Below are 24,298 nucleotides of genomic sequence, written 5' to 3'. Positions count from 1 at the left end.
CAACCTCGTTGTGAGGCTGGTCAAGCTCCAAACCTGTAAATATAAGAACCTGCAGGTAAAAGACATCCTTCCGATCATTGCTCATCTAGCAAACACTGTGCCAGGAGCCATCATCTCCCCCAATCATACTGACCTCTAAACAACAAGCTTAAAAAAACGAAGCAAGTCTGTGACAAAGAGCCTGGTGAAGGAGCCCGGATGCGACGAGTGGTTCTTTTGACGAGTGTTTACAAGCAGCTGATGTGCTTATTTTATTGTTGCATTGTAAACTGTTGCCCTGGTGTCAAAACACAAGCTTGCCGGCAAAAATTGTGTCACAGGCCACTGACCTGATTATAAATAAATTAATATGGTCTCTTACACCGGTGCAACCTTGCGTTTCGTGTTTACTGCTGCTATTACGTCGACTAATGAAGTTTCAGGCTATGTGATTTTTTCTCTGCTGAGGGGCTTTTCATGGTGTTTAAAGTGGCACTGATGAAACATCAAGTTGCACCATAAGCTCATATATGTGGGTATGCAGTCAAACTAAAGTGTCCCAATTGGAAAGTTTAAAAATATGGCCACCCAAATTTCATCCCATCTTAACTTAAACGTGCAATAGACAACAACTTTAAGCAAACAAAATTAAAGCAAATAAGAGAAAAGAGCAGAATGAAAGTCTAAATTTACCTAAAAAAAAATATAGTGGTGAAATAATTGTTTGAAGAAAATATATTGGGTTCAACATTTTTTAAATGTCACAATATTTACATTTGTTGACAACCGGATCTCATCAGTGTTGCTGGACGAAGGTTATTGATTCAGCATTTCTACATTGATCTAAACAGAAAGCAGGTGGCCATTTTTCTGCTGGATAGGTAAGCTAACGTTTGCTAACTAACAATAGCAATTCCACAAGGTGCCAACTTTAGCCTCCAACAGTGTCATGTTGTTACTGCTACAGTGTGACAACATCACGAAATGTATCATGACGAGATAGACCACATGGATCATCTGACTTAATGCTGCTATTCCAACTCTGGCCATAAGGTTTAGCTATGTCAACCTGGCAACCAGTAGAAGAGACTAGTGCAGCAAGAAAGAGTGAGACACCTCCTGGGAGGTGTAAATGTTGTCCATTGTGCCTTTAATTATGAAGAAAGCACATCACGTATCGGTGAAAGCAACAGATTGAGTTGACCCAAGACTCTCTGAGGTGTGCACAGTAAGTACAGACACCTCAGTCCTGGATGAAATAGGCCCATGGATCTTCATAAAGAGGCCACAGCTTCCTGCACCACAGCCGGTGACATCCATCTGAGTCAGCCAAGTGTGTGTGTGTGTGTGTGTGTGTGTGAGTGAGAGAGTAAAAATGTGAAATGGCCAACAACCATCAGCATTTGATGTGGGAGTTAAAGGTACAAAAGACAAAAACTTTGAATAATTCCAATAATTAGAAAATGATAATACATCAACAGAAGTTTTCGAAGGGTGCAGAAAATAAGTCTAAATTGACCAGAAATTCATCAAAGCCCTGAAAACATTATTTAATCTTTTTTTTTTTTTCACTCAGGAACATTCATACTATTTACATTCCAGTGAGATGGGTGCCAAACACTAAAGGATCTCTGAGCCGAATGCATAAACACATTGATATCAAGTGATATGTCTTGATGTCTGCAGCGCTCTTCACACTGCACCAATAGCGCGGGTGAACACGGGTGTTTGGGCACTCTGAAAGGGTCGACTCAGCATTTCGACCCGCGTCCACCGACCCTGCAAGCGACACGGGTGTTTAGCGGCACGCTTTGGCTCTGCGTGGCTCGCCTGCAGTTGAAAAAAAGCAACCAGCATTGTCTCAGGTTTCCCGCGACCTTCCTGACGTATTCTCATTTTGTCACTGTGCCGCCTGTCAGGCTGTCATTGTGGAAGCTCCGGGGAAAAAAAACCCCCACTATCTGTCTTATAACACTACTACAACTCTGACCACTTGTCCAGCTCTGACCTTCGTAAAACTGGCAACTGGTAGGATAGATTGTTGATAATCTCACGGTTGCCACTCAGCAAGCTATTTTTTTTATGACAGCACATCAGACATAAAGAGAGAGAGGAGTCACTCATAAAAACCTACAAATCAAAAATAATAGTTGAATGTTTGGTCCCCTTATCTCAAGGTCTATACTTAAAAAAAAAAAAATTAACATATATAAATGGCTGGAACAAGGTAAGTGGTTCAACCTTGCTTTAGATATATGGTTTTGTTCTATGAAATAAAACATGCAAGTTGCACAACCCATGGTGAATTTCAAAGTGTTAGTGTCACAGAGTACAGACGCAATCACACTAAAAGCACAGGAGGCACAAAGCTAACGGAGTAATCGTCCACCCTTGGTGTGATTCATTCATAGCCCCTCTCTTTGTGCTTGCATTGACTGTATTTAAAATTCATCACTGTTGTGTTCACTTGTGAAAATTACCTCGCTGAACAGAGCATCTAAGTGTCACTTTGCTACAGATCTTATTTTCAGCAGTAATCCAAAATGCAATGACAAAAATCCTGTTAGCTTTTGGTTGAGGGAATCCATCCATCCATTTTCTTCCGCTTATCCTGTTAAGGGGCTGGAGCCTATCCCAGCAGCCTTCAGGTGGGAGGCGGGGTTCACCCTGGACAGGTCGCCAGTCCATCACAGGGCCAACACATAGAGACAGACAACCATTCACACTCACAGTCACACCTACAGTCAATTTAGAGTATCAATCAGCCTCGTCCCCTCTTGATGTCTTTGGACTGTGGGAGGAAGCTGGAGTACCAGAGAGAACCCACACAGGAACAGGGAGAACATGGAGACTCACACAGAAAGATCCCGTGCTGGAGTCGGGACTGGAACCTGGAACCTTCTTGCAGGGAGGGGACAGTGCTGACCACTGCACCACCGTGCTGCCTTGAGAGAATCCATGGTGATGCTAACTAATGCTGTAAAAGTGATCATCTGAGACTTTTTAAGGCTGTAGTCCCACTCAATTCTGAAGGCATAACAGAGGCTACATTTCATGGCTTTATTATGGGTTGTAGTTAAAGAAGAGCATGTGAGTCAGTGTGTAGCTGTTGGGAAATATGTGGGTGAATATTTGCACATAAATGATTGTATTGATCGCAGAAAAAAATGCTTAACCATGTGAGAAATATGGTTTTGTCAGCTTTAAATTATTCTTGAGTCAGAACCAATCAGCATCCATCGAAGAGATAGTGCCGTGGTTCAGACGCGGCAACAGCGAAACTGTTCAAAACAACACTGGCGGCTCCCGAAGTGCTCAGCTTACATGGTGCTCCAGTATCAATTATATCAGAGCTGGAGGGTGTTTCTTTTTTTAAATAACCTGTCGAGCATCTTCACGAAGAGCATCCGCCCTCTTACAAATCAATTCTGCCATGACAAATCAGTAAAATTCCCCTTTACATTCAAAAGTGATTGTCAGTTAAGATTCATTCATACTAGTTAGCCTGTTGTGTGTCAAAGCCTCATGACACTTCACGCACTGAGCTTTGTCGAAATGAGACACCAGACTGCATCGGTTGTGTGTTTGGGCAGTTTAACCACTTTGTTTACGCCCAGTTTAAGGACTGATGAGAGAATACAAAGGGAACAATATTGTTCGCTGCAGCTGCTTTAAGCTACTTTATACCCCACACTATGTCCGGCCAGCTTTGACCACTAACAAGACAGTCATCACTCTCCAATCTAATAGTAGCCCACAGTTACGTAACTCAGAGCCGTATTAATCACCCACGTTGTTTGTCCAAGTCTTTGACCCATGCCTCCGAGCTGTAGACATACAGTACCGTGTGCCTGGGTTTCTATTGAAAAGGTGCTGTGTACTTGACTGGACTAAGTGCATCAGGGGTTAAGAGGAGCATTACTGTCAGTATAGGCAGTTATTATCATTCACTGCTCGCCTGGGGCCAAGGACAGTTAATGACAGCGTACCAGCTCAGTGTCTTCCCCGCTCGCAGTGTTCACCGTATGAGCTCCAGCGCTTAAAAAAAACAACTTCATCATTTTCTGGACGCTAGTGACATTATAAACGGCATGAACTTCTCTCAAGAACCGCTGTTACGTTAGCTTCATAAGAAAGCACCGTCACACAAAGGCTCACGGCCGAATTACAGCGAGAGAAATAAAGTGATCAATTGAGAATAAACTGGATTATGAAGGCGGATGGCTCCCTCTGCTGTTGATAGCTGATGAAGTAGGAAAATACATTTCCACAGATTGCAAAAATACCACAAAAAACAAAGAGGGACATAACAAATGAGCTTCATTCACAGATACAAGTGTTTTCTCTTATGTTTTGGAATACACTCAGATGTTAGCAGCATCTCTTGGAGTTGCAGCACATCCATCATTCTAATATTTCTTAGTAATATTCGGACATATCACTCACTAAAGAGAGAACAGATAGTAATGGCTTGATTCCATTTTGCTGCCTTCGTGTCACATTCTTGTCAGGTTCCACCGGGACCCTTGAACAGGCGGGATCAAGAGTAAATGTTACCAGGAACAGCTGGGATTGTCCTGTGATGACAAGTTAAAATATGTTTAGAGTTTGCGACATCCAAGTTTCTTCGCAGAACTCAATCCAGCTTCAGGCTGAACTCACCATGCAGTGCATCTGTATGTGTGTGTCTAAAGTATTTCCAAACCAGGGTAACAGCCTCCTTTTTCCCGGGAACGTTTCTTCATGAGGTCATCCCGGGTCAGTCAAGTTCCTCCAGTCTAGGGTGAAAGGGCCCTCCTAATGTTGCAGTTGCCGTCGCTGATCTTTTTAGTGTGAATTTAGATAAGTTTAACTTCAGTCTCAACACTTCCTTTCGTCTTTAGTTCTTTGCTTGTGTGCGACGGTTATATGTGGACTTATCACCCGAGTCTTGTCTGGACGTAACAGCAGGCGTTTGCGGAAGAAAAAGTTCCCAAAAACCGACAAAATCAGACCTGCTCAGCCCCAAAATCCACACTGACACCGTTAGCAACTATCTGGGGAACATAAAGCAGCTGCGGAGCCAGATCTTTCCCTCGGGAGGGTGGAGACCAAAAACCGTGAGTTGATTATTGGATTAACACTCACAAGATGGACAAACTCAAAATAAACTAAATAAATAAATAAATTAATAAACTTGATTAAATTTAAAGCTGTGTCTTAAGGAACATGTCACAGGACGAGGGCACCACGAGGCGCTGCATGCTGCCACCATGATGACTTAGAATAATTTCCGTCCCACTCCATCTTTGTTTTCCAGGAATATTTTCAGACTACAGTGGAAGGTTTTGACATGATTTTGTACATCAACGGTTGCTCAAATTATAAATACTGAGCAGTTTTTTTCTGTGATTTTGTACACGGAAAAACAATCCTCCCAACAGTTTTTCAAATATACAATTAAACGCACATAAATACAAAACAATAAGATATTAAAAAGTGTTTCTGGTTATATTGTTGCTTTTATTATTCAAAATAAAATGATATTTGCAATCCTTAAAACAGGAACAAAAAAAGCTGTAATGGAGCAAATTTTGCTATATTTTTCTACACCATTTTTTTTGCAATACTTCTGTTCATGTATGGGTCATTCTATAGAATTGGTTCAAAGTCTATAGGTCTTAAAATAAATGTTGGTTTTCCTATAAAACATTTAAAAAAATTTCTTGTAGTTGTACGCTTAACTTTCACATCGTACCTTACGTAAAGTTTGTAAAGTTACTTTCTTTTCCGCAAAGTGTCGCTCGTCACTACCAAATCACAGACTATTCTATCATTTGAAAAGAAACAAATTCTATTAAACAACTCATTTCTGACGTCCACCTTGTAAATGTTACATTTTTTTGTAATTCTCTTCAAACATTTTCATTGGTAAAACGACAACAGTTACAATATTAACACGTTTTTTACGAGTGTGATTCATTGTTCTTGTTATTTGTTGATTAACGTAATTGTAACAGCCTTTATTCATAGAGAGCATTAAACTGATTAGCTTAATTTCAAAGATTACTTCAAATACAAGGTGAACAAAACACTCCTCAATATAATTGACAGTGAAGAAGAATGAGATGTTCCTTCTTTTTTTTTTTTTTTTCATTAGTAAAACTTCGCTGGGGTCAGTAGTGACATCACGCCACCAACCTTCCGCCATAAAGTCACGGAATTAACCTTTAGCGAATTGTTATGACATCATCAGTGCTAGGGTAGTGACATAAAAATGCAGGGCCTTTTTTCGATAAATCTTATTTAAAAGAATATTTAAAAAGTGTTTCCCTCTTTTGTTTTTGAAATTCAATTGTGGAGAAAAGAAATCCTGAAGATCATGATTTGACTTGTGATTCGTGGTTTTGGACGTTGCTGAAGCTCACTGCTATCTCAGATATTACTTTTTTATTATTTAATTCATCGAAAGATTTACTCACAGCAGTGTGTTTTATACCTTTTTTTTTTTTTTTTTTTTTTTTTTTTTGGTGGGACAGCAGGTTGCACCGGTCCTGTAGAATGACCCATACATGATCATATATGAGGATCTATTCAGGCACCTTAGGGAGTCACAAGTTGCTCAAAGTGCCATTGTTGTCTGGGGTGATGTGTGCAGGGGCGCAAGAAGAGACCTCCCTCGCCAGCTTCTGTGGGGCGAGACCCTCCGTCCTTTACAGCCTCTAGACATAACTGGGACTGCTGGTGGACGAGCTGGCCGCTCAGCTGAAGGGTGGACAGACATGCTGAGTTCTCCAGAAAACACTGATCATGTATTTTCACACATGCAACAGAAAAAAACCCCACAATGTTCTGCCTTGCCTTTATAAACTTCCACTGGAGTCTGTTGGTGGTTGGCTGGTGGTTCGGGCACAGAGAGAGAATCACCTGTTCTCCCATGGCATCTAAACAAAAAGCCCCCGTAGGACCCCACCGCACTTCTCCCCCAGAGTTCAGGTCACAGTGCTGCCATGACAAGGGAGATCATCTTTGACATTCTGTGGTACCTGCGCCTCTGTGAGGAAGCTGTTGTCATGGTTACCTGGCTGCCCGTCCCGCTGCATGGTGCTATGCTCATAAGGCCACCCTGCAGTCCCTGCTTTCGAGGGTAGTCTGCACAGCTACCGGTGCCCACATTGTACAGCTTCAACCAGGCAAAAATGTGACAATCACACTCCATCTTATAAATTTTAAATTTAGTATGAACAGTGTGTGTGTGTGTGTGTGTGTGTGTGCGCGCGCGCCCACTACCTCGCCCGACAGTCCTTGTCTGTCCTGCGGGATGTAAAGTTGTGGATAAACTGTAGTCAGGTACCAACGGAAGTTCCTACAGCCCAAACTCCTCTTCAGTCGCAGTTGCTCTGTGATATTAGGACTCTCAGACTGCACAGAAGAGAATACTTTTTTGGTATAAAGTACAAAAAAATTGTATAACCTCACTAACACATGCATACACACCTACCTGCCTGATGAAATGAGCAAGGGTGTCTCTCCTGTAGAAGATCTTACGGTACGCGTCCATCCAGGTGTCAGCAATGCGGATCTTGTTCCTATCAAGCATCTCTTGGTCTGGGAAATGATACGGCAGGTGGTGGTGTTGGAGATGGGCGACACGGGAACAGGGAACCACCTCCATAGAACCCCCGCATGACCACACCTTGGATCGCACAAACAATATCACCAGGTTTTTAAGCCTCAAGACAAGTTGTTGTTTTTTTTTAAACACAGGAAGGTTAAAACAATACATAAAGTGTTACTTCCAAGTACTTTACTGTGTATGCTTTGCTTCTTTGTGTTTCCAAAATACAGAAAGAGCCAGCCATGTATATTTAGTTAGTAGCTCATGGTGATTTATGGCTAACAACAGCTACAGCAACCAAGCAACGGCAAAACAACAACTATAGAAGTTCAGATATGGTGCGTGGTAGTGCAAGTGCATTCAGCCGAACCAATCACTCGTGCTTTTTCATGCTCATTGGCAATATAGTTCTGTAGAGTTTGTTTTGGCTGAATCAAAGTTTTCAGGAATTACTGAGGATGGATATAGACAACTTTTATTACACGTCAGTGTTGTTAAACAGGTGTTTTGGGCAGTTTCGCTAATAGCAGCAGTCACTATTTGCTTCCACTGGCGACCCGTGCAGGGTGAACCCCACCTCGACCCCGAAAGCTGCTGGGATAGGCCTCAGCCTCCCCGTGACCCTGAACAGGACAAGCGGAAGAAAATCGATGGATGGGCTATTAGCTTCATGCTAAATATACATTGCTGGCTCTTTCTGCATTATGGAGTAACAAAGAAGTGATACACACGGGGGAAATTATTTTCATGAGCTAAAAACTTGAGTTCTAGAAAAGCAAAATACACTTTTTGGTATCACTTTTAGTACCACTAGAAAACAATACCATTTCCAATCCCATCTAGATTTTGCAAGTGGCTCCCCAATGATATTTTGCTCTGCACATTACACCATCTTTTATTTGAATCTTTCACAAAACACATCATTCAGGTGGTCACGTTAAAAACTCTCATCTGAGTGTTTATGCCAAGATATTCCCAGACCACTCTTTGTCCTGAGCTTTCCACTCACAACATTCCAGAGGCCGACAGACGGCAACCGTATCGCTCAGGATTTAACAGTGAAAGTTGAGAATACAAAATAATACGTCCTTTACCCTGATTGACAACTCAATTTGTTCCGCTCCCCACAGCAGCATCCCTGGATCGTAACCTCCCACACTCTGGAAGAAATGCCTGTCGATGGCCAGAACTCCACCTCCTAACGCTGGACTCCTGTCACAGTCAGACCATAACACTTTACTGGCCAAGAATGAACACAGGAATTTCTCTTGGTGTCGCTGGAAGACATCGTGATTTTCTTTATAGTCTAACATAGCAAGGCCAGACGATACCTAATCTGAAGGACGGAAATCAGCTTTGCAAATGGGATGTTTCATTCGAGGCTTAAATTCTGCAAGCAGCAGCATAAAGGGTACAGGTTTATTTGATCAGCGCTTCCTCTTGAGGTTTACTCAGCATTACTTTAGGTGCAGTTTCACCGTTTTAGGTAGAATCAAGTTATGAAAGCCCAGTTGAAGCCCCAGAGCAGCTGCAAACTCACCGCACAGGTTGAACTGCCAAGTCTGGGTCCTCGTCTTGCACCTCTGGATTAGATTCCCAGGAGAAGTCCAGTCTCCAGTTGAACACCCCCCTGACTGGCCACTGGGTGGCATTGTACTGAAAAGTCTGCCAGTGTATGACATCCATGATGGGGGACACAACTCTGGTCCTGCACAGAAACACCACACTCATCTATAGCAGGATGACTTGCATTCAGATGTGTCTTTTTATTCGTGTTCATCAGGTACTGATTCCGTTTTGTCATTTGGAGACGTGTCAGCTCTTGCCATTAGCTCAGGCTCTTCTTCGCGCGTGCTCAAGAGGGTCAATGATCTTGGAAGGCAAAGTGAGGCAACAACTTTTCAAACCGCATTTGAATGAGTTTGTCACAACTTCATTTGCATCAAAAAAGCAAAACAAACAAACACAACAAAAAATACAGGCAGCACTCGTATGCACAAGGTAGATACTGCCAATTTCAAACTGCAGACTTCTATACAAATATGTTTACTTGTATGACACAGTAATTTCCAATTATTTTAGGCCTTAATAAATTTTTAAAATTATAATCTTGGAAACAGGGTCCAGATGTTTCATTAAGCGGCAGAGAGTGCCTGATTATCCCGTTAGCACTGGCTACTGGTTAGCCTTTAATTAACTGGTAAATTACTTTATCAGTTATTCAAACATCACATGCTAATGGGTGTAATTTTTTTTTATTATTATTTTGCCCCATAACTCAACTCTAATTATCCAATTTATACAACAAACCTAAAAAAAATGAGCAAAACTGACTTAAACATGTGACTCTAATGCTTCAATTTTAATTCCAATATCATGTACCAACAGCTAACCATAACAAGCTCAATCATTTGTTTGTCCAAATGGGGTTGCCGTAGGTGGCTGCCCACTGTGCTTCATGTAACAGTCAGCATGCACCATACCGGAACTGGCCCACCTAAACGGAACTGGGCCATGTAATGAATTACACGGTGTGACGGGGAAAAAGAAACAAACTTTTACAATCCTCTCAGTTGATTAGAAGCAGCAGAATATTAAATAAAATGAGTTATTATCGTAACATTCTTCACCAGTTTTCCTCAGTTACATTCTCACACATTATTCAAAGTCTGTGCGAATCAATGCCAGATGTGTTACCTCATCTGCCTCCTTTCATTCTGAGTTCCCAGTAAATTCACGAATTCTCTAATTCATTCACAAGAGCAACACCAGTCCAGAACATTCCTGTCGTCAGCACCTGTTCACACACATACATTGCAATGCGAAGTAGGTGGGTATAATATCCTTGGGAGGGCATAAACACACCCTTCCAGGTAATGTTCCTGCTTTCATTCCTAACACAGCCATCCCAGAATATTCCCTGGAATGTTATTAGTCTCTAGGTTTGTAAATTGCCTGAGCAGATTACCGGCAAACTGACTCTTTTTCACATATAACCTCCTTTCAGGGAAAATGCTGGGACATTTCTTGGAAAAGCTGTGTGTGTGTGTGTGTGTGTGTGTGTGTGTGTGTGTGTGTGTGTGTGTGTGTGTGTGTGTGTGTGTGTGTGTGTGTGTGGTTCAGCCAAGTTTAGCGACACACACACACTCTTGTTGTGAGTCTGTTCCGGTTCATTTCTGGTTATTTGAGATGTTTTTACCAATAGGTCATGAGCGGTGTGATGTTCAAAGGAAGTGGAAGGAAAATATTAATGGGGGGAGAAAGAAAAAGAGCAAAAGAAAAAAGAAAGGAAAAAAAAACAGGAGAAGGGTCAAACATGTGGCCAAGAGAGTCGAGTGGCTGTGGATTCCAGGCCTGAGAGTCCAGCCTAATTATCTAGTCTAATTAGAGGCACGCTGCAGGCAGTCTGAGACCCAAGACTAGAGCCAAATCATGAGAGCTGGCCTTTGGACACACACACACACACACACACACACACACAGACACACACACACACACACAGACACACACACTCACACACAGACGCACACACACACACAGACACGCATCCCCAGCTTTACTAATGAGTGAGGACAACTCTGAGCACCTCCTTCTCACTTTTCTAAGCGTTTCTGTCATCAGCAAAATAGAGTTTAGACATCCAAACAGCAGAGAAGTGTTTCATGTTACATTTTTGTCATGTAATTGATTTACAAGCCTGCAGCGTTGTTGTGTCTGAGTGTGTGGCACCTGTCCTGGGCCACCCTCTCCAGGAGCGACTCCAGCCAGCCATCCTGGCATTCACAGTGGGAGTCCATGAACACTAGCACCTCCCCTGCAGCTCTGGAAGCTCCCAGGTTACGGCACCCTCCGATCCCCAGGCGCTTGGTGCTGCGAATTAAATGCACCCCATCCAGGTGAGCCACATACTCACTCAGCTCACTCTTCAGGTGACCTACACAACAAATATGACATGATAAGATGGATGGATGACGGATGGATGGATGTGTAGAAGTGGAGTATACCATGTTGGCTCAAGTCGTCCACCAGCAGGACCTCCCGCAGGTGCTGTTTGGGTGCAGTATCCAGCACGCTGTGCACCGTGCGCAGGAGCGTTGACCAGGCCTCGTCATGGAAACAGATGACCACTGTAGCCGAAGGCAGCGACTCGCTGTACTCCTCCCCCATGCATCTGTGTGATGGGAAATGATTACTAACTATCAAGGCAACAGCTTAAAAGTGTGTTCGTTTCATCCCGAGTGTGTGCAGCTGTGCGCTCGATGCTCTCACCCGGGGTGGCGCGCCTCCGGCAGCCGGCGATGCAGTGAAATCTTCTCGCTCACTACCTCGTTGAAGCCGTACTTCTGCGCTGCAGCCTCTTCCAAATCCCTCTCCAGACCCTCCAGGTGCAGCCGCACCGCTTTCCCCAAATCGCCAAGCGTCGGGGGCGCAGGAGCGATGGTATCCTTGTTTGCTCCCGGCAGGACCACCCGGTAGTTCCCTCTTTTCTGAAGCGGGTTCCTGGTGCCCTGCGTCGAGGGCACCAATAAAAGCTGGTCCTCCTGCAAAGAGCTGAGGTGGGCGAGATCGACAACAAACTCCAATACGGGGTCCCGGGACTCGACGATGAACTCCAAGTCTGGTGGGCTGGGGATCCGCTGGAGGGGTCGGCGGGGAGAGCTGGGTTTCTCATGAGAGCGGTCCCTGTTAAAGAGGTCCGAGAGCGTCAGCGTGACCAAGGCGAACCCAACGAGCAGCAGCCAGAGGCAGAGCATCCTCCTCCGGAGCACTTTAGCTCTGCCCCACAGCCTCATACTGGAGAGAGGCTCAGAATGTAACCATGTTAAAGCGCCGCATCAACTTTGAACCCATTGCTGAATTTGTGCAAAGATTATTTTAGAAACAGTAAAAGAAACATCCTCAGATCTCCCGGTGAGTAAAGTTGCATCCATCAGACCGGGACATGAGGAGCAGACAGGTTGAGGAGAGAGAAACCCGCAACTTGTTACCCGTGGAGGTGCGCAGTTTGTCTGTCATCCAGCTCATCCCGCGGTCCTAAAGCCTGCTGCAACCCTCCTGGAAACAGCATGAAGATGCACCTGATGCACCCACCTGCACCTCCTGCAGCTGCATCACACTGTGGCACTTCCGTTTTCACACAGGACAGAACGATTTGACTCTTGGATAGTTTTATATGGAGAAAAGTTTTATTTTTAGAATAGATCTGCCTCTGGTTACTGAGATGTTTCAGTCTTTGGCTGTTTGTTCTGACGAGAACCTGAAGAGGGTTCTTCAACACACAGGAGTAAAAATCTGCTTTTAAAGAGAAAGACCTACTTTTGGGAGAGATGCTTTTACTGTCCATCATTTTTAGTGCCAGGCAGGCAGATAGATACCTGTCTCTCTTCTGTGTGCACTTGAGCTCCAGACCCCACGGCTAACTAGTTAGCTTAGCTGCAATGAATGCTAGCAGTGGGTACAGGAGTAAAAAGTCATCAAATAGACTTTACTTCAAAAGGGACTTTGACTGCATGAATAGTTCATGTTTGGTGTTTAACAATGGCTATGAAAAAAATGTTTTGAGGTGAAAGTGAAAGTGTTAAAATTTTGTCATGACTAAGTCCAGTATAAAGCCAGAACTACTTTCCTGGCCAGGCGCAGGGATTCAAAGCCGCACCTCAAAAAAAAAAAAAAACAAACTTCAAAACTTTGGTGATCAAGACCAACATTACCTTCAACAAGCAGAAGTGGCTACTGCTGCTACGGTCATTGCTGACCTTGTAAGAGAGATGGGGAGTGTTACTCTGCACGGCCGTGGTGTGTCTGAACCAGAATACACACAAAGGAGGAACTGCAGGCTTAGGAAGCCCAGTGAGCAAGAAAGGACGGGAAGTTGAGGCAGGAAAAGTAGTTTCACTTTTATAGCTGACATAATAATGACAGCTCGTAATTTTTATCTTTTTTTTCTCAGCAAATGTTCACCATTTTAATTTCTTTTCTTTCCAAGACAAAGACTCTTTTTGGTCAAAGGTTTATTGAATGAATTTTGAATGTTTTTACTCCTGTACAACTGCTAGCATTCATGGCAGCTAAGCTAACTAGCTTAACTGTACCAGACAGGAGAGACTGGGATCTCCGCTTGTTACTAAATAAAAAAAAAACATTGACAATAAACGTATGTCACAAATTGTTGGCATCGTCCTTTAAAGTTGAGAGCTAACGTTGATTTGACATTTCTGGTGTAATATTTTCATAACACCGTGTAGTAGTCCAGATGATAGCAGGGACTCCAGCATTCTAGACGAACATTAATGGGGGGAAAACAAATTCTTCTGGGCGCGCAATTCCCAAACCGTCAGACTACTTCCAGATTGTTTTTCACTGGCGTGTCGCACGCAATGAGCGGGACTGTTCAGCGTCTTTGTAATACGACGTGGAGAAGTGGAGCAAAGGTCCATTTACAAAAGCCATATATTTTCTTCCAGTAACAACAGCGAATTATAAATAAACCCACGTTGCAGCGTAATGAGACTGTTTATGTTGCCTTGGATTTGTGCGTGAGAGCGGGTTCGGCGGCGGGCAGGCGTCTCCCTGGCTCGTCACACTTCAAAGACGCGCTCTCCGGCCAGCTGGCGGCGCGCCGCAGCCCGTCTGTTGATCCCCCCCCCCCGGTTCTCCAAAGAAATCTTGGCTGCCGGTGCTGCTGTTTTCATCGGAGTGGACACATGGAAAGTTGCGTCGTACTGTTTTGCCTCAACTTGGTTTTATAGATGTCAGTTGAGGACAACCTAAATGTGGCACCCAATGAGATAATGTCCACAAATCACGAGTTTATCAATGGAAACGGGCGCGTTTAACTTCCATGATCCATTTTCCAAGTGAGCTCAGTGTGTTTGCCTGAAGACCTTTCAACGTCACTTGGCTTGACGCACACCGGAGCTGTGAAAGGCCACTGGACTGGCAGTCCAACCTGTGGCGTTTAGAGGCCAAATGAGCCTGGAAGCCTGCGTGTCTGTAATCAGGTAATCCTGAGTGAGTGGGAGGGATTAGCTGCCCCCTACCTTCCCTGTGCTCAGGATGACAGGGCAGAGATGGTTAGGATTACAGTACAGAAAAGAGGACGGGAGACATCTGGAGAGACAGACTGAGTAGTTGGACGGGCAAATGAGGGGTTGAGAAGGCGAGATGAGCAAATAGATGATGGCGCTAGGAGGAGGTGACGTCTGAGAGAGAGAGGGATGGAAGATCAGAAAGGGAGAGAAAGAAGAGAAAGAAGGAGTGACCGCCTCCTGACTCCTGGGCTCTTGTGGGAGGTTTTTTTTATTATTTTTTTTATAAGACACAAGGAAAGAAGGTCTTCATGTATTTCCAGTGAACACTCCCATATGTGCCGTCACACAGCCAAAACACACACTGAAGAGAAGTTTCCACTGCCAGCACATTTTCAGGTCACACACACATAACACAGGCGGCGGAAGAACACACACACAGACACACACAAATGCAGAAGGTCCAGGAATGTGCCTGCATTCCACCATCCAACTAGGAGCCAGAGCTGTAAATGAGCAGGCAGGACTACACGCACACACGCACGCACGCACGCGCGCGCGCACACACACATACACAAACCAAAAGAGAAAGAGAGACAGAGAGAGAGACAGAGAGAGACAGACAGAGAGAGAGAGACTTGCATCAGGTTTTTACGACTTATTTTTCATTAATATTTCTCTTTTACAGCGTCTGAAATCTTCTGTCTGGTCTAATCTAGAACTCTCTCTCTCTCTCTCACACACACACACACACACACACACACACACACACACACACACACACGCACATTTGTTGCTTGTATACTTGAGTTCACTTTGTACCCTTTCTGTTAGTTAAAAGCTGCACTTCTGAAGACCGATAGTGTCCCTCTGAGGAGACAAACGAACTTTTGAGGGTCTTCAAAAGTTTTCCTGCAAGAACGGAGCTGTTCTTGTCTGAAGTTCTCTGAAACAAACAGAACCCTCTCTCACACAAACGAAGATAAACCTCCCTGCGTCTTGGGAGGAAGCAGTTAAAACTCTTTTTCAGCTTCATCCTGCACTAACTGTGTATCCACGTTACCAAAGATGAAACCTTTGTTGTGTTTTTGATTTCGAGTGCGTTGTTATTTTGACATTATCTGGGATTTTCTTGCGTTGTATGTGTAACAGCATGTCACGGCATTACTGTCAACAGCCAACATGCCAGTACGGTGTTTGCTCATGGTAAATTGCTGCGTAGTGGTGGCGCCCTCTGCTGGTTAAAAAGCACCATTGTTTGTAAATTCTACATTTATACTTAAGAATTCTTTTTTAAAAAAAAACAAACAACATAATTTACGTTTTTTTTCATTAATCTTGTTTTATTCTGAGAACTTGTGATCAGAGGAAAAGTCACACATGAGTTAAATGTCAATGAAACCTCACAATCAATTAATAGATAAGGGGGGGGGGGGCTTTGATTTATTTGGCTGCGTGGTGTAAAAGTGCTCTGAGATTCTGATCATCACCTTGAATTTTAAGCCCTAATGAACAATTCCTGTCTAATTGACAGTGAAATGACCGTTTTTTCCCCCGTGAAATCTTCTTTAAATGTAATGGGAAGCATAATTGATAGCAGCCATCTTTGATTCTTAATAATCCAGGAGAGATTATATCCAGCAACTCAGCACTATCAGTTTTCAAGGGACACGGTTTTCACATAATAAAGAGCTGTTTATCAGACCTCAAATTACAAAGTTTATTTGAATCAGATAAGACAAATGATGAAAAGTGTTTTTTTAATTAGAATTTGAAAGATTGGATCAAGGCGTCACGTTGCCTTTTGTTCCAGTTTCCAAACTCTCCTTGTGTTTCAGGAATGACGGTAATCACATGCCACCGTATGCTGAAGGTTGTCTGGCACACACACGCTTCTCCTTCTGCTTATTTACGCAACTTTGCACGGACCTCCAGCCCTCATACGCACACGCGCAGGGAAGTGTGTGTGTGTGTGTGTATCTCATCGTGACGCAGCTGTTACTGTGAAAACTGGCCGTCATGTGGTCAGTTCTCTCTCTCTCTCTCTCTCTCTCTCTCTCTCTCTCTCTCACACACACACACACACACACAAACACACACACACGGACGTTTAATGTTATTAAAGTGGGATGAAAATGAAGCAACTCACACTCAAGAGATTTGTTTCAAATGCAGTTTTCTAATTACATGATATGATTGGACTATATTTGCCTCTTATATTTGAGGCTCTGTGTCTCAAATGAACATTTAGTCTTCATCTAATTTCTCCCTCTGGCCGAGATTTGCAAGAATTTACAGACGTGTGACGCGTCAAAGGTGAACACAGTCACAGCCCACATTTTCCTTACCTCTCGTGTATATTTTCGCAGGTAATGTCTCGACAATTTTCGGAAGTCCCGAGGTTTACCGAACATGTGAGCAAAGTGGAAACAGCCCCGGGCAAAATTTGGATTTATCACACAAACTGCACGTAAATTCCTGGCTAGAAATTTCTGTATCTCACACTGGGCCGAATTTTGTTGGATTCGTTACAAAATGTTTTAGACTAATAGTGAAAAGTTAAGAGTGCAAGTGCAATGAAACATTTGATCAATTTCCAGATGCGACACTGTATTATGAGAACAAATAGAATGGCCCAAATTCACAACAATAAAAGGAAACACAGAAAACAATTTATGCTCTACATAATTTTAGGCGCGGCCTCTGGCAGGTGAACCATAAAACATCAACAGTTCTGTCAATCAAAACCCTTCATCACTTTCGGGAGAGGAAGAAGAAGAGGAAGCATGCGCATCTCTCATGAGTTTCCTGCGTCCTAATGAGGGATGAGGTGCGTCTGGTTAGGAAACGTCACATGTTTTTGCGCGCAGATTTAATTAATGGACAGCAGGACGCAGAGGAAGTCCTGGCGGAGCTGGACGAGCAGAGAGGGACTCAAGACCTGTCGGGGCAGACTTGACCTGTTGTGGGAGCTTCTTCTATTCTTAATAATTATTCTTGGTGAAATGGAAGCCTGGCAGTATCTTCTTCTTCTTGCTTGTATCTGCTTTGTTTACGCAGCGGATGGCCGCAAAAGTAAGTAGAACTGACTGAAATCCCAGTTATAATATTTGGATACAAATAAGTAGAAATAATTGAAAATTGTGTTTTAATACATGTAGACTACTTGCTTAAATTTCCCACTGACGCCAAACAGACCTGCTTTGTAAGTAATGAAGGGAAAGAAGCTTGAAACACTTCTGATACGTGATATTTTTTCAGCTGTTTGCAGTCACAGTCCCATGAGTTTAATTAAGGCGTCTGTCCCGTCAGCAACAGCAGACTTAAACCCAGTAAACAGAAGACTTAAATGAAACCCTTTTACATCCATAAAAATAGAATAATCCTTATCATTTAAAAGCCAACAAATATTAAATGTACAGCATTGTGTCAAGATCCCAATTGAAAATGTAAAAAGAACACACAAAAAAACACCTTTCACCTGAAACAGAAGCAGGTTTTCATATTCAGGTATAGTCTAGAATTTACACGACTGCAGCGGGTTTTTTTTCCCTTTAATCAAATCACATCTCGTCCACGTTCGACCCTCCAGATTATCCAGGCGGAGACAAACACAGAAGCACTTTACTGACTCTTTAAAGACATTTGGCGGACAGTTATTGTTAGACAATAAGACCGCACGAGTCCACGGGGCTGGATTTGACCACCTGTGAGGTTTCAGTCTCTCCCTCACTCATAAAACTGCTAAAACATGATTCTGGTCTGCGGATGTTGTTGTTGTTTCCCTTTTAAAACGAAAAGATTTCAAACAGCAAAGAAACTCTGGAGCTCATCCCAGCATTCGATCGCTTGGTTCTTTAAATTCTTGCTTCCAGTCTTAGGCATTCTTGTACTTCTGAGTCAAATCATATTTCTTATGTTTTGAGCTGATTTTTTTTTCTTCTTCATAACTGTTCACATAGTCAGGAGATCATCATAAGAAAAATGATGAAATATATACAAAGATTAATTTAAAACTAGAAAGAGCTCAGGGGTCTGAATTCATGAAATGTTCTCGTAATGTTTAAGTCTTTGTAAGAAGTGTAGGAGCCACGCAGTCGATGTCAGGGGTCGGAAATAATCTTCAGGCTCTGTCTACTGACTGTAAGACAAAACTGAGGGCTTAAAAAGTCCTAAAGCGCATTCACACAAATTTATGCATAAGAACATTTCATGGATGAGGCTCGGGGAGGAGGTACAGCTCACCCTCAACAGTGAACTAGTGTTTCTTGTAACATTAGCAATCTTTTCATCTAATTTCATCCAGATCCATCTGATAGTTTTCAAGGTATCAAACTAACAAACCAGAGAGAGAGAGAATGCGTCCTTGGCAGAGGTAATAAGATTTAAAAGCTGCTGCTGCACTAGAGAGGTCTCTTGAGGTTACGGTCAACGAAACATCTCTTGATGGAATTACCGTGACATCTTCTCAATGGAAGGAAATGAAAATAAACTGGTTTCTGAATGGGCAACTACATTTCTCCGTCTCTCTTTCCAGCGTACGGTGACATGTTTCCTCACAAGCACTCAGTGGCCGGTAGGTTTCCGTTCCCCATCCCGCCAATCCCTGGCTGGGATCCTGACACCAACCCGTGGGATTATTTCCTCTACCCTCCTCTAAAACCAAAGCCAAAGGACGTCACGCGCCACAGAGGTGAGTCAAGTCATCGTCTGAATTCTTGCCAGTACGTGTGTTAGGATGCTAATCTACAACGTTCTCCCCGCAGAAGGTAAAACCACCGTTCGTCTGACCAGTGACAGTCCGGCTCTCAACGGCTCCTGCATCACCTTCACTGCCAAGCTGGAGTACCCTCCCTGCCAGAAGGAGGATGCCAGCGGGAACCTTGTATGGGATGAGCACTGTGAGGATGGTACGGAGCTGGAGGCCTCAGGTGCTGCCAGATAGCCAGACGAGGCCACGTCCCTGAACACATCACACTCCACCGCACCATCATGTAAATACACTTTCACACACTCTCTTTCTTCTCTGAGCAGCTAATGGTCAAGTGCGCTCTGGCTATGTGTTCAACTGGACGTCCTGGTTGGATGACTACGGCTTTGGGAAGTGTCCTGACACCACAAAATGCAACGTGTTCCCCGACGGAAAGCCCTTCCCTCAGAGTAACGACTGGAGACGCAAGGGCTACGTCTACGTGTGGCACACGATGGGTGAGACCATCGGTCATACACACACAAACACAAAATCATTCCTGAAGCTGACTGACTCTTCTCCTTATCCAGGTCAATATTATGAGACGTGTGATGGCTCCTCCTCCAGTATTACCCTCAATACGTCCAGTATCCCTGTTGGGGGAGAGGTCATGGAGGTCATGGTCTACCGGAAGCGCGAGCGTAGGAAGTACAGCCCCCTCAGTAGTGACAGTACTGTTTTCTTCATCACAGGTGGAGAAAACCTCACGCATTCACCTCTTAACACGTGCAGCCAAATATACAGAAACACTGAATTATTCGTCCCACAGATAAGATCCCCCTGACGGTCAGCATCTCCCAGAAGGCCGCGGTCAATGAATCTGACAACGTTTTCTATCGGGGTGAAGATGTGCTCTTCAAAGTCCAGCTTCACGACCCCAGCGGGTACCTCAAAAAAGCAGCCTCCATCGACTACGTGTGGGACTTCAGAGACGGCAACCAGCTGGTGACACACCGCGAGGTGACCACACACACCTACAGCACGGTGGGGAATATGAGTGTGAAGCTGATCGTGGAGGCCGCATTTCCCGCTGAGTGTCCACCTGCAGCTGCCACACCAACTCCAGGCAGCGTCACAGTACCGCCTCCCACAGGTACAGCACGTTTGAACCATGTCAAAGTACCACCACTGGGGGGCGCCAAAGCGAGACACTAAAATTGGGACTTTTAACGGTTTGGGACGTGCACTAACTTCCTTTCTTGCCAAGAGTGAGGAGAGAAGGTCAATGCTGCTTTCACATTTGTCTATTAAATTAAAAAAAAAAATAGCAGGTAACAGCCAGGTGTCTTTAGCCTGGCTTAGCATAAAGACAAGTAGCTGGGGGAAACAGCCTGGTTTTGTTCTAAGATTTTACCTAAATGCACCCCTAAAACTAATTAAATGACATGTTGTCAGTTTAATTAATTTAAAAATCTAGTTAAAGAGACTAAAAGAGACATCATTTAAGTGTCAATTAGCAGGCTAACCAAGAATATCAACACCACTCTTATCTATATAAGGCAAAAACCAGAGAATATAAAGTTTAGCGTAGCATAGCAACCCTGCCTCTGTTCAAAGATTTTACCAAGCAACACCTCTAAACCTCTCTGAGTAACATGTTATCTTGTTGCTAAAAAGCCATGCAAAAACCCACCTGAGATGGTAAGTGTTAAACAGCAGTATATAGCCTCCTATGGGAGTTGTAGTTTAACTCAGCCTAGACTACTAGCTAACTTGTCTTTGTCCAAAGATTTGTGCTAACAGCACCTTTAAATCTCCCTTAATTACATTTTATGTTTCTTATTTGTTTAATCATACAAAATGTATACTAAATGAAATTAGCAGGCTTTTATGTTGGCAGTTGTAACGATTTCCTGTTTTTAAGTTAAGCTAAGCTAAAAAGCTCTTCGCTGCAGTATTTGGGTGATTAATTACCAGGAGCAGAACTGGACAAAATCCATTATAAAAAAGGGTCCTGCATCCTGACCTTGAGAGAACAAGTCACAAGTGTGTGTGTGTGTGGGTGTGTGTTTCTCCTTCCAGAGCCTCCCACACTTTCACCAGCCACTCATGCCGTTACTGTTAGGATGGAGACCACCGAGGGTGAGGTCACTCAGCTGACAGTGTGTGTATGCTTGTGTGTGCAGACAAAGGAAGAGTGTGTATCTCAACAGAAGCTCGCTCAGTGTTAATTAACTTGAATATAAAAAATTTACCTGTTAGTTCAAGCCTTGCCACTTGTTTCCTGTCAGTGCTACCCAGCACCCGCTCAGCCCTCTCCTCCTCCTATCCTCCCGTCGCCATGACAACAGGGTTTCCCACCACTGAGCCCCTCCCCTCCACTGTAGCCAGGGTGACAGAGTCCAAACCAACCATGTTGGACTGGTTCCGCAGCAGGCGCCCAGTCAAGAGCGACGAATGTTTCCGCTACGTCTATGGGACCTTTGTGGGTAACATCACCATTATTGGTAGGTGGGAGGCTGCGGCTTCCTTTTCGCTGTGGAATCAGAAGTATTTGATGATGCAATTCTGTGTGTGCGTGTGTGGTTTTTGGAATCATCATTCTGCCCTTACCTATATGTAATAAGGATCATATCAATAATTTATTATTCTAATTCAGGTTATGTTAAAAAGAGGAAAAAGGAAAACAATTCTGTTGCTTATCAAACCAGAAAAAGTGATTTTCAAATGACTTATAACAATGTGAATATTCTTTCAAGCCTAATTCTGTTCCTGTACAAACACACACACACACACACAATGTGCAAGCCTTAACAGAGTTGTCACCATTTTAATTCTACAAAAAGATGATTGCAGCGTTGACCTGTGACCCACAGAGCCCAAGCACCCGCTCAGCCAGGCCAACAGTCGCATAGTGGACGTGTCGGCTGCCAGAGTGACCAAAACTGATATCAGCTTCCTGGTGAAATGTCTGGGCAGGTGGAGAAAGAACAGTTTATTTTTCATAAATGGAAACAATGTTTGTATGTGCAAAAAGATTTCATCTCCGCGTCCGTCATCCTCAGCATCCCTACTTCAGCCTGCACCGTCGTGTCCGACCCCACCTGCACCGAAGTGCGCAGCATCATGTGCGATGACGTGCCTCCGTCCTCTGAGTGTGAGGTGCATCTGAGGCGGACCTTCCTGGAGCCTGGGACCTACTGCATCAACATCACTCTGGAAGACTCCAGCAGTCTGGCTCGGGCCAGCACCACCGTCACTATCAACCAGTCCCAAGATGCACCTGGTTTGTGACACATTGACGGCGAAGCCTCTGTTTACCTGCAGCTTTGGAGGTTAACTAACTCTCTTCTTGTAGTGTCCAAGACCCCCCACACTGCGAAGGTCGTCCTTTCTGCTAGTGCTGTGCTGGGTGCCGTCTTTGCTTTTATTGCATACCTCGTCTACAAGTGAGTAACATACTTCCCAATGCACAAGGACATACTGTATGTTCTTCCAGAACTTGGAAGGGTTCAGTTTGACTAGATGGAATGAAATGATTTTTAAAAATGACCAGCCATAAACTACAGAACTAAAAAATGTTAAAAATCACCTTTGATACTTTTAAAATGTGGAGGTAGGAATGTACTTCAAATATGCAGGTCCACCAGCATTTTATCTGTCTGCTGAAGCTGAAGTTGATCACTAATCTTAGAGTACATTTGCGTTCTCCTGGTTCTGATTTTTTCAAATTGACCTGCAATGTAATACAAGTACATCTGAAAATACAATATCACGTTAAACTCTATAAACCTAAATAACATTCAAATGCAGGCATTCTCCCAACACAACGTTTTACTTTGCCTGTGTCTAAGTTTGGCCAGTCAAGGTTTGAGCAGTGTGGTGCTCATATGGAAGAACTCACACTCCTGTTTCTTCTCTCCCAGGCGCTACAAGGTGTACCGGCCCATACGTAGGTCACTGGTGGAAGACGCCTCCAGCCACGCCGGGGCCGGAGGTCGTGTAGTGCGCCTGCGGGAGGCACTCTTCCCCTCCAGTGAGGAGAGTCATCATCTGCTGACTGAGAGACGCACTCTCTAGACTCTCTGTGGGTTCTACACCAAATAAAAGTGCTACTTCTCTACATTTAATACCATCATGAAGGACAAAGCACAATTTGCCATTTGCAAATATACACAATAACCATGTTTGTGTTCTGAGTTACGTGTGTTGTCTGCTGTAAGCAGAGCGAATACTACAGTAGAAGCACTAGAGAGACGATTTATTCTACAGGTTGATAAATGTCTGAGAGACTGCTCTTTTTGTTTATATTTTTGTAGCTCATCTAGTTGCTAGGAGATTAACAAAGATGTTGCTATGATTGTGTGAGTTGAGAACTGTTATACAAGATTGTGCTGTTATAATAATGCCCACAGGAGTAACACACACACACACACTCTCATCTTCCTCAATATAACCCTCTCAGTGAAGTGGACTATTGAAAATTCACCAACTAAGAATTGGACACTGAAGTCAAGCAACTAAATGGACCCTTGACAACTCGTTCAATAAAAGCTGTGAACTAACCACTCATCTCTTTAAGGCCTTCTTTTAGGAGGAATCTTCCATCAATCACCAAATACACAGTCTGAACAGACCTACAGGCGTTGAACTTTAACTTGAATAAATGTGAAATGTAAACTTATTAACACAGGAACTTCCACGGCGAGACCTCTCTAGTGCAGTGCAAGTGCCCTGATGGAGAGAGAAAGCCTTCATTTTCTGAAGTGAAAGTTGAAATTAAATATAAAATGTTCCCAAGTACATCAATGTCGGTTCGGATATTTCCTTGTCAAACAAGAATATGGTCCTCATCGAAGATTTGAGCTTTATTTCTTTTACAAAATGAACTGCATTTTCGCAGGCTCCTAATTTAAAACCAAATGACGAGAGTTTGCGTCGCCATTTTAAGTGTGGGAAAGGCTGCTTTAGCGTAGCACCCCAGCTAGCCCTCAGAGTGTAGAT

At 43.7% G+C, this 24,298-nt stretch overlaps 2 protein-coding genes across 4 annotated transcripts; one reads left to right on the top strand and one right to left on the bottom strand.

Annotated features, from left to right (window-relative positions):
• Positions 1-5,469: 5,469 nt before the first annotated feature.
• LOC147240921 (polypeptide N-acetylgalactosaminyltransferase 15-like) lies at positions 5,470-12,545 on the bottom strand. Its single transcript, XM_086193072.1, has 10 exons — positions 11,846-12,545; positions 11,581-11,747; positions 11,306-11,510; positions 9,117-9,284; positions 8,671-8,788; positions 7,460-7,654; positions 7,249-7,380; positions 7,040-7,141; positions 6,820-6,963; positions 5,470-6,723 (listed from the first exon to the last, which is right to left on the bottom strand). The coding sequence occupies exons 1-10, from the start codon at positions 12,367-12,369 to the stop codon at positions 6,562-6,564; spliced, it is 1,917 nt and encodes a 638-aa protein (XP_086049198.1). The 5' UTR covers positions 12,370-12,545; the 3' UTR covers positions 5,470-6,561.
• A 4,977-nt stretch (positions 12,546-17,522) lies between these two features.
• On the top strand, positions 17,523-23,963 carry gpnmb (glycoprotein (transmembrane) nmb). 3 transcript variants are annotated; one of them, XM_086193099.1, is made up of 12 exons: positions 17,523-17,679; positions 19,142-19,297; positions 19,371-19,535; positions 19,639-19,812; positions 19,885-20,046; positions 20,124-20,447; positions 21,377-21,436; positions 21,586-21,801; positions 22,171-22,273; positions 22,360-22,580; positions 22,653-22,743; positions 23,221-23,963. In XM_086193099.1, the coding sequence occupies exons 1-12, from the start codon at positions 17,610-17,612 to the stop codon at positions 23,372-23,374; spliced, it is 1,896 nt and encodes a 631-aa protein (XP_086049225.1). In that variant the 5' UTR covers positions 17,523-17,609; the 3' UTR covers positions 23,375-23,963. The 3 variants fall into 3 exon arrangements, with proteins under 3 accessions (XP_086049225.1, XP_086049226.1, XP_086049227.1); XM_086193100.1 differs by having other exon boundaries at positions 19,371-19,514; positions 23,221-23,962; XM_086193101.1 differs by having other exon boundaries at positions 21,646-21,801; positions 23,221-23,962.
• The last annotated feature ends 335 nt before the right edge of the window (positions 23,964-24,298 follow it).

Source organism: Aulostomus chinensis, chromosome 22, assembly GCF_037954235.1.
Source record: "Aulostomus chinensis isolate RoL2024-O1b breed Wild chromosome 22, RoL_Achi_v1.0, whole genome shotgun sequence".
Classification (NCBI taxonomy): Eukaryota; Metazoa; Chordata; class Actinopteri; order Syngnathiformes; family Aulostomidae; genus Aulostomus; species Aulostomus chinensis.
This window is presented reverse-complemented; position numbering and strand designations above follow the sequence as displayed.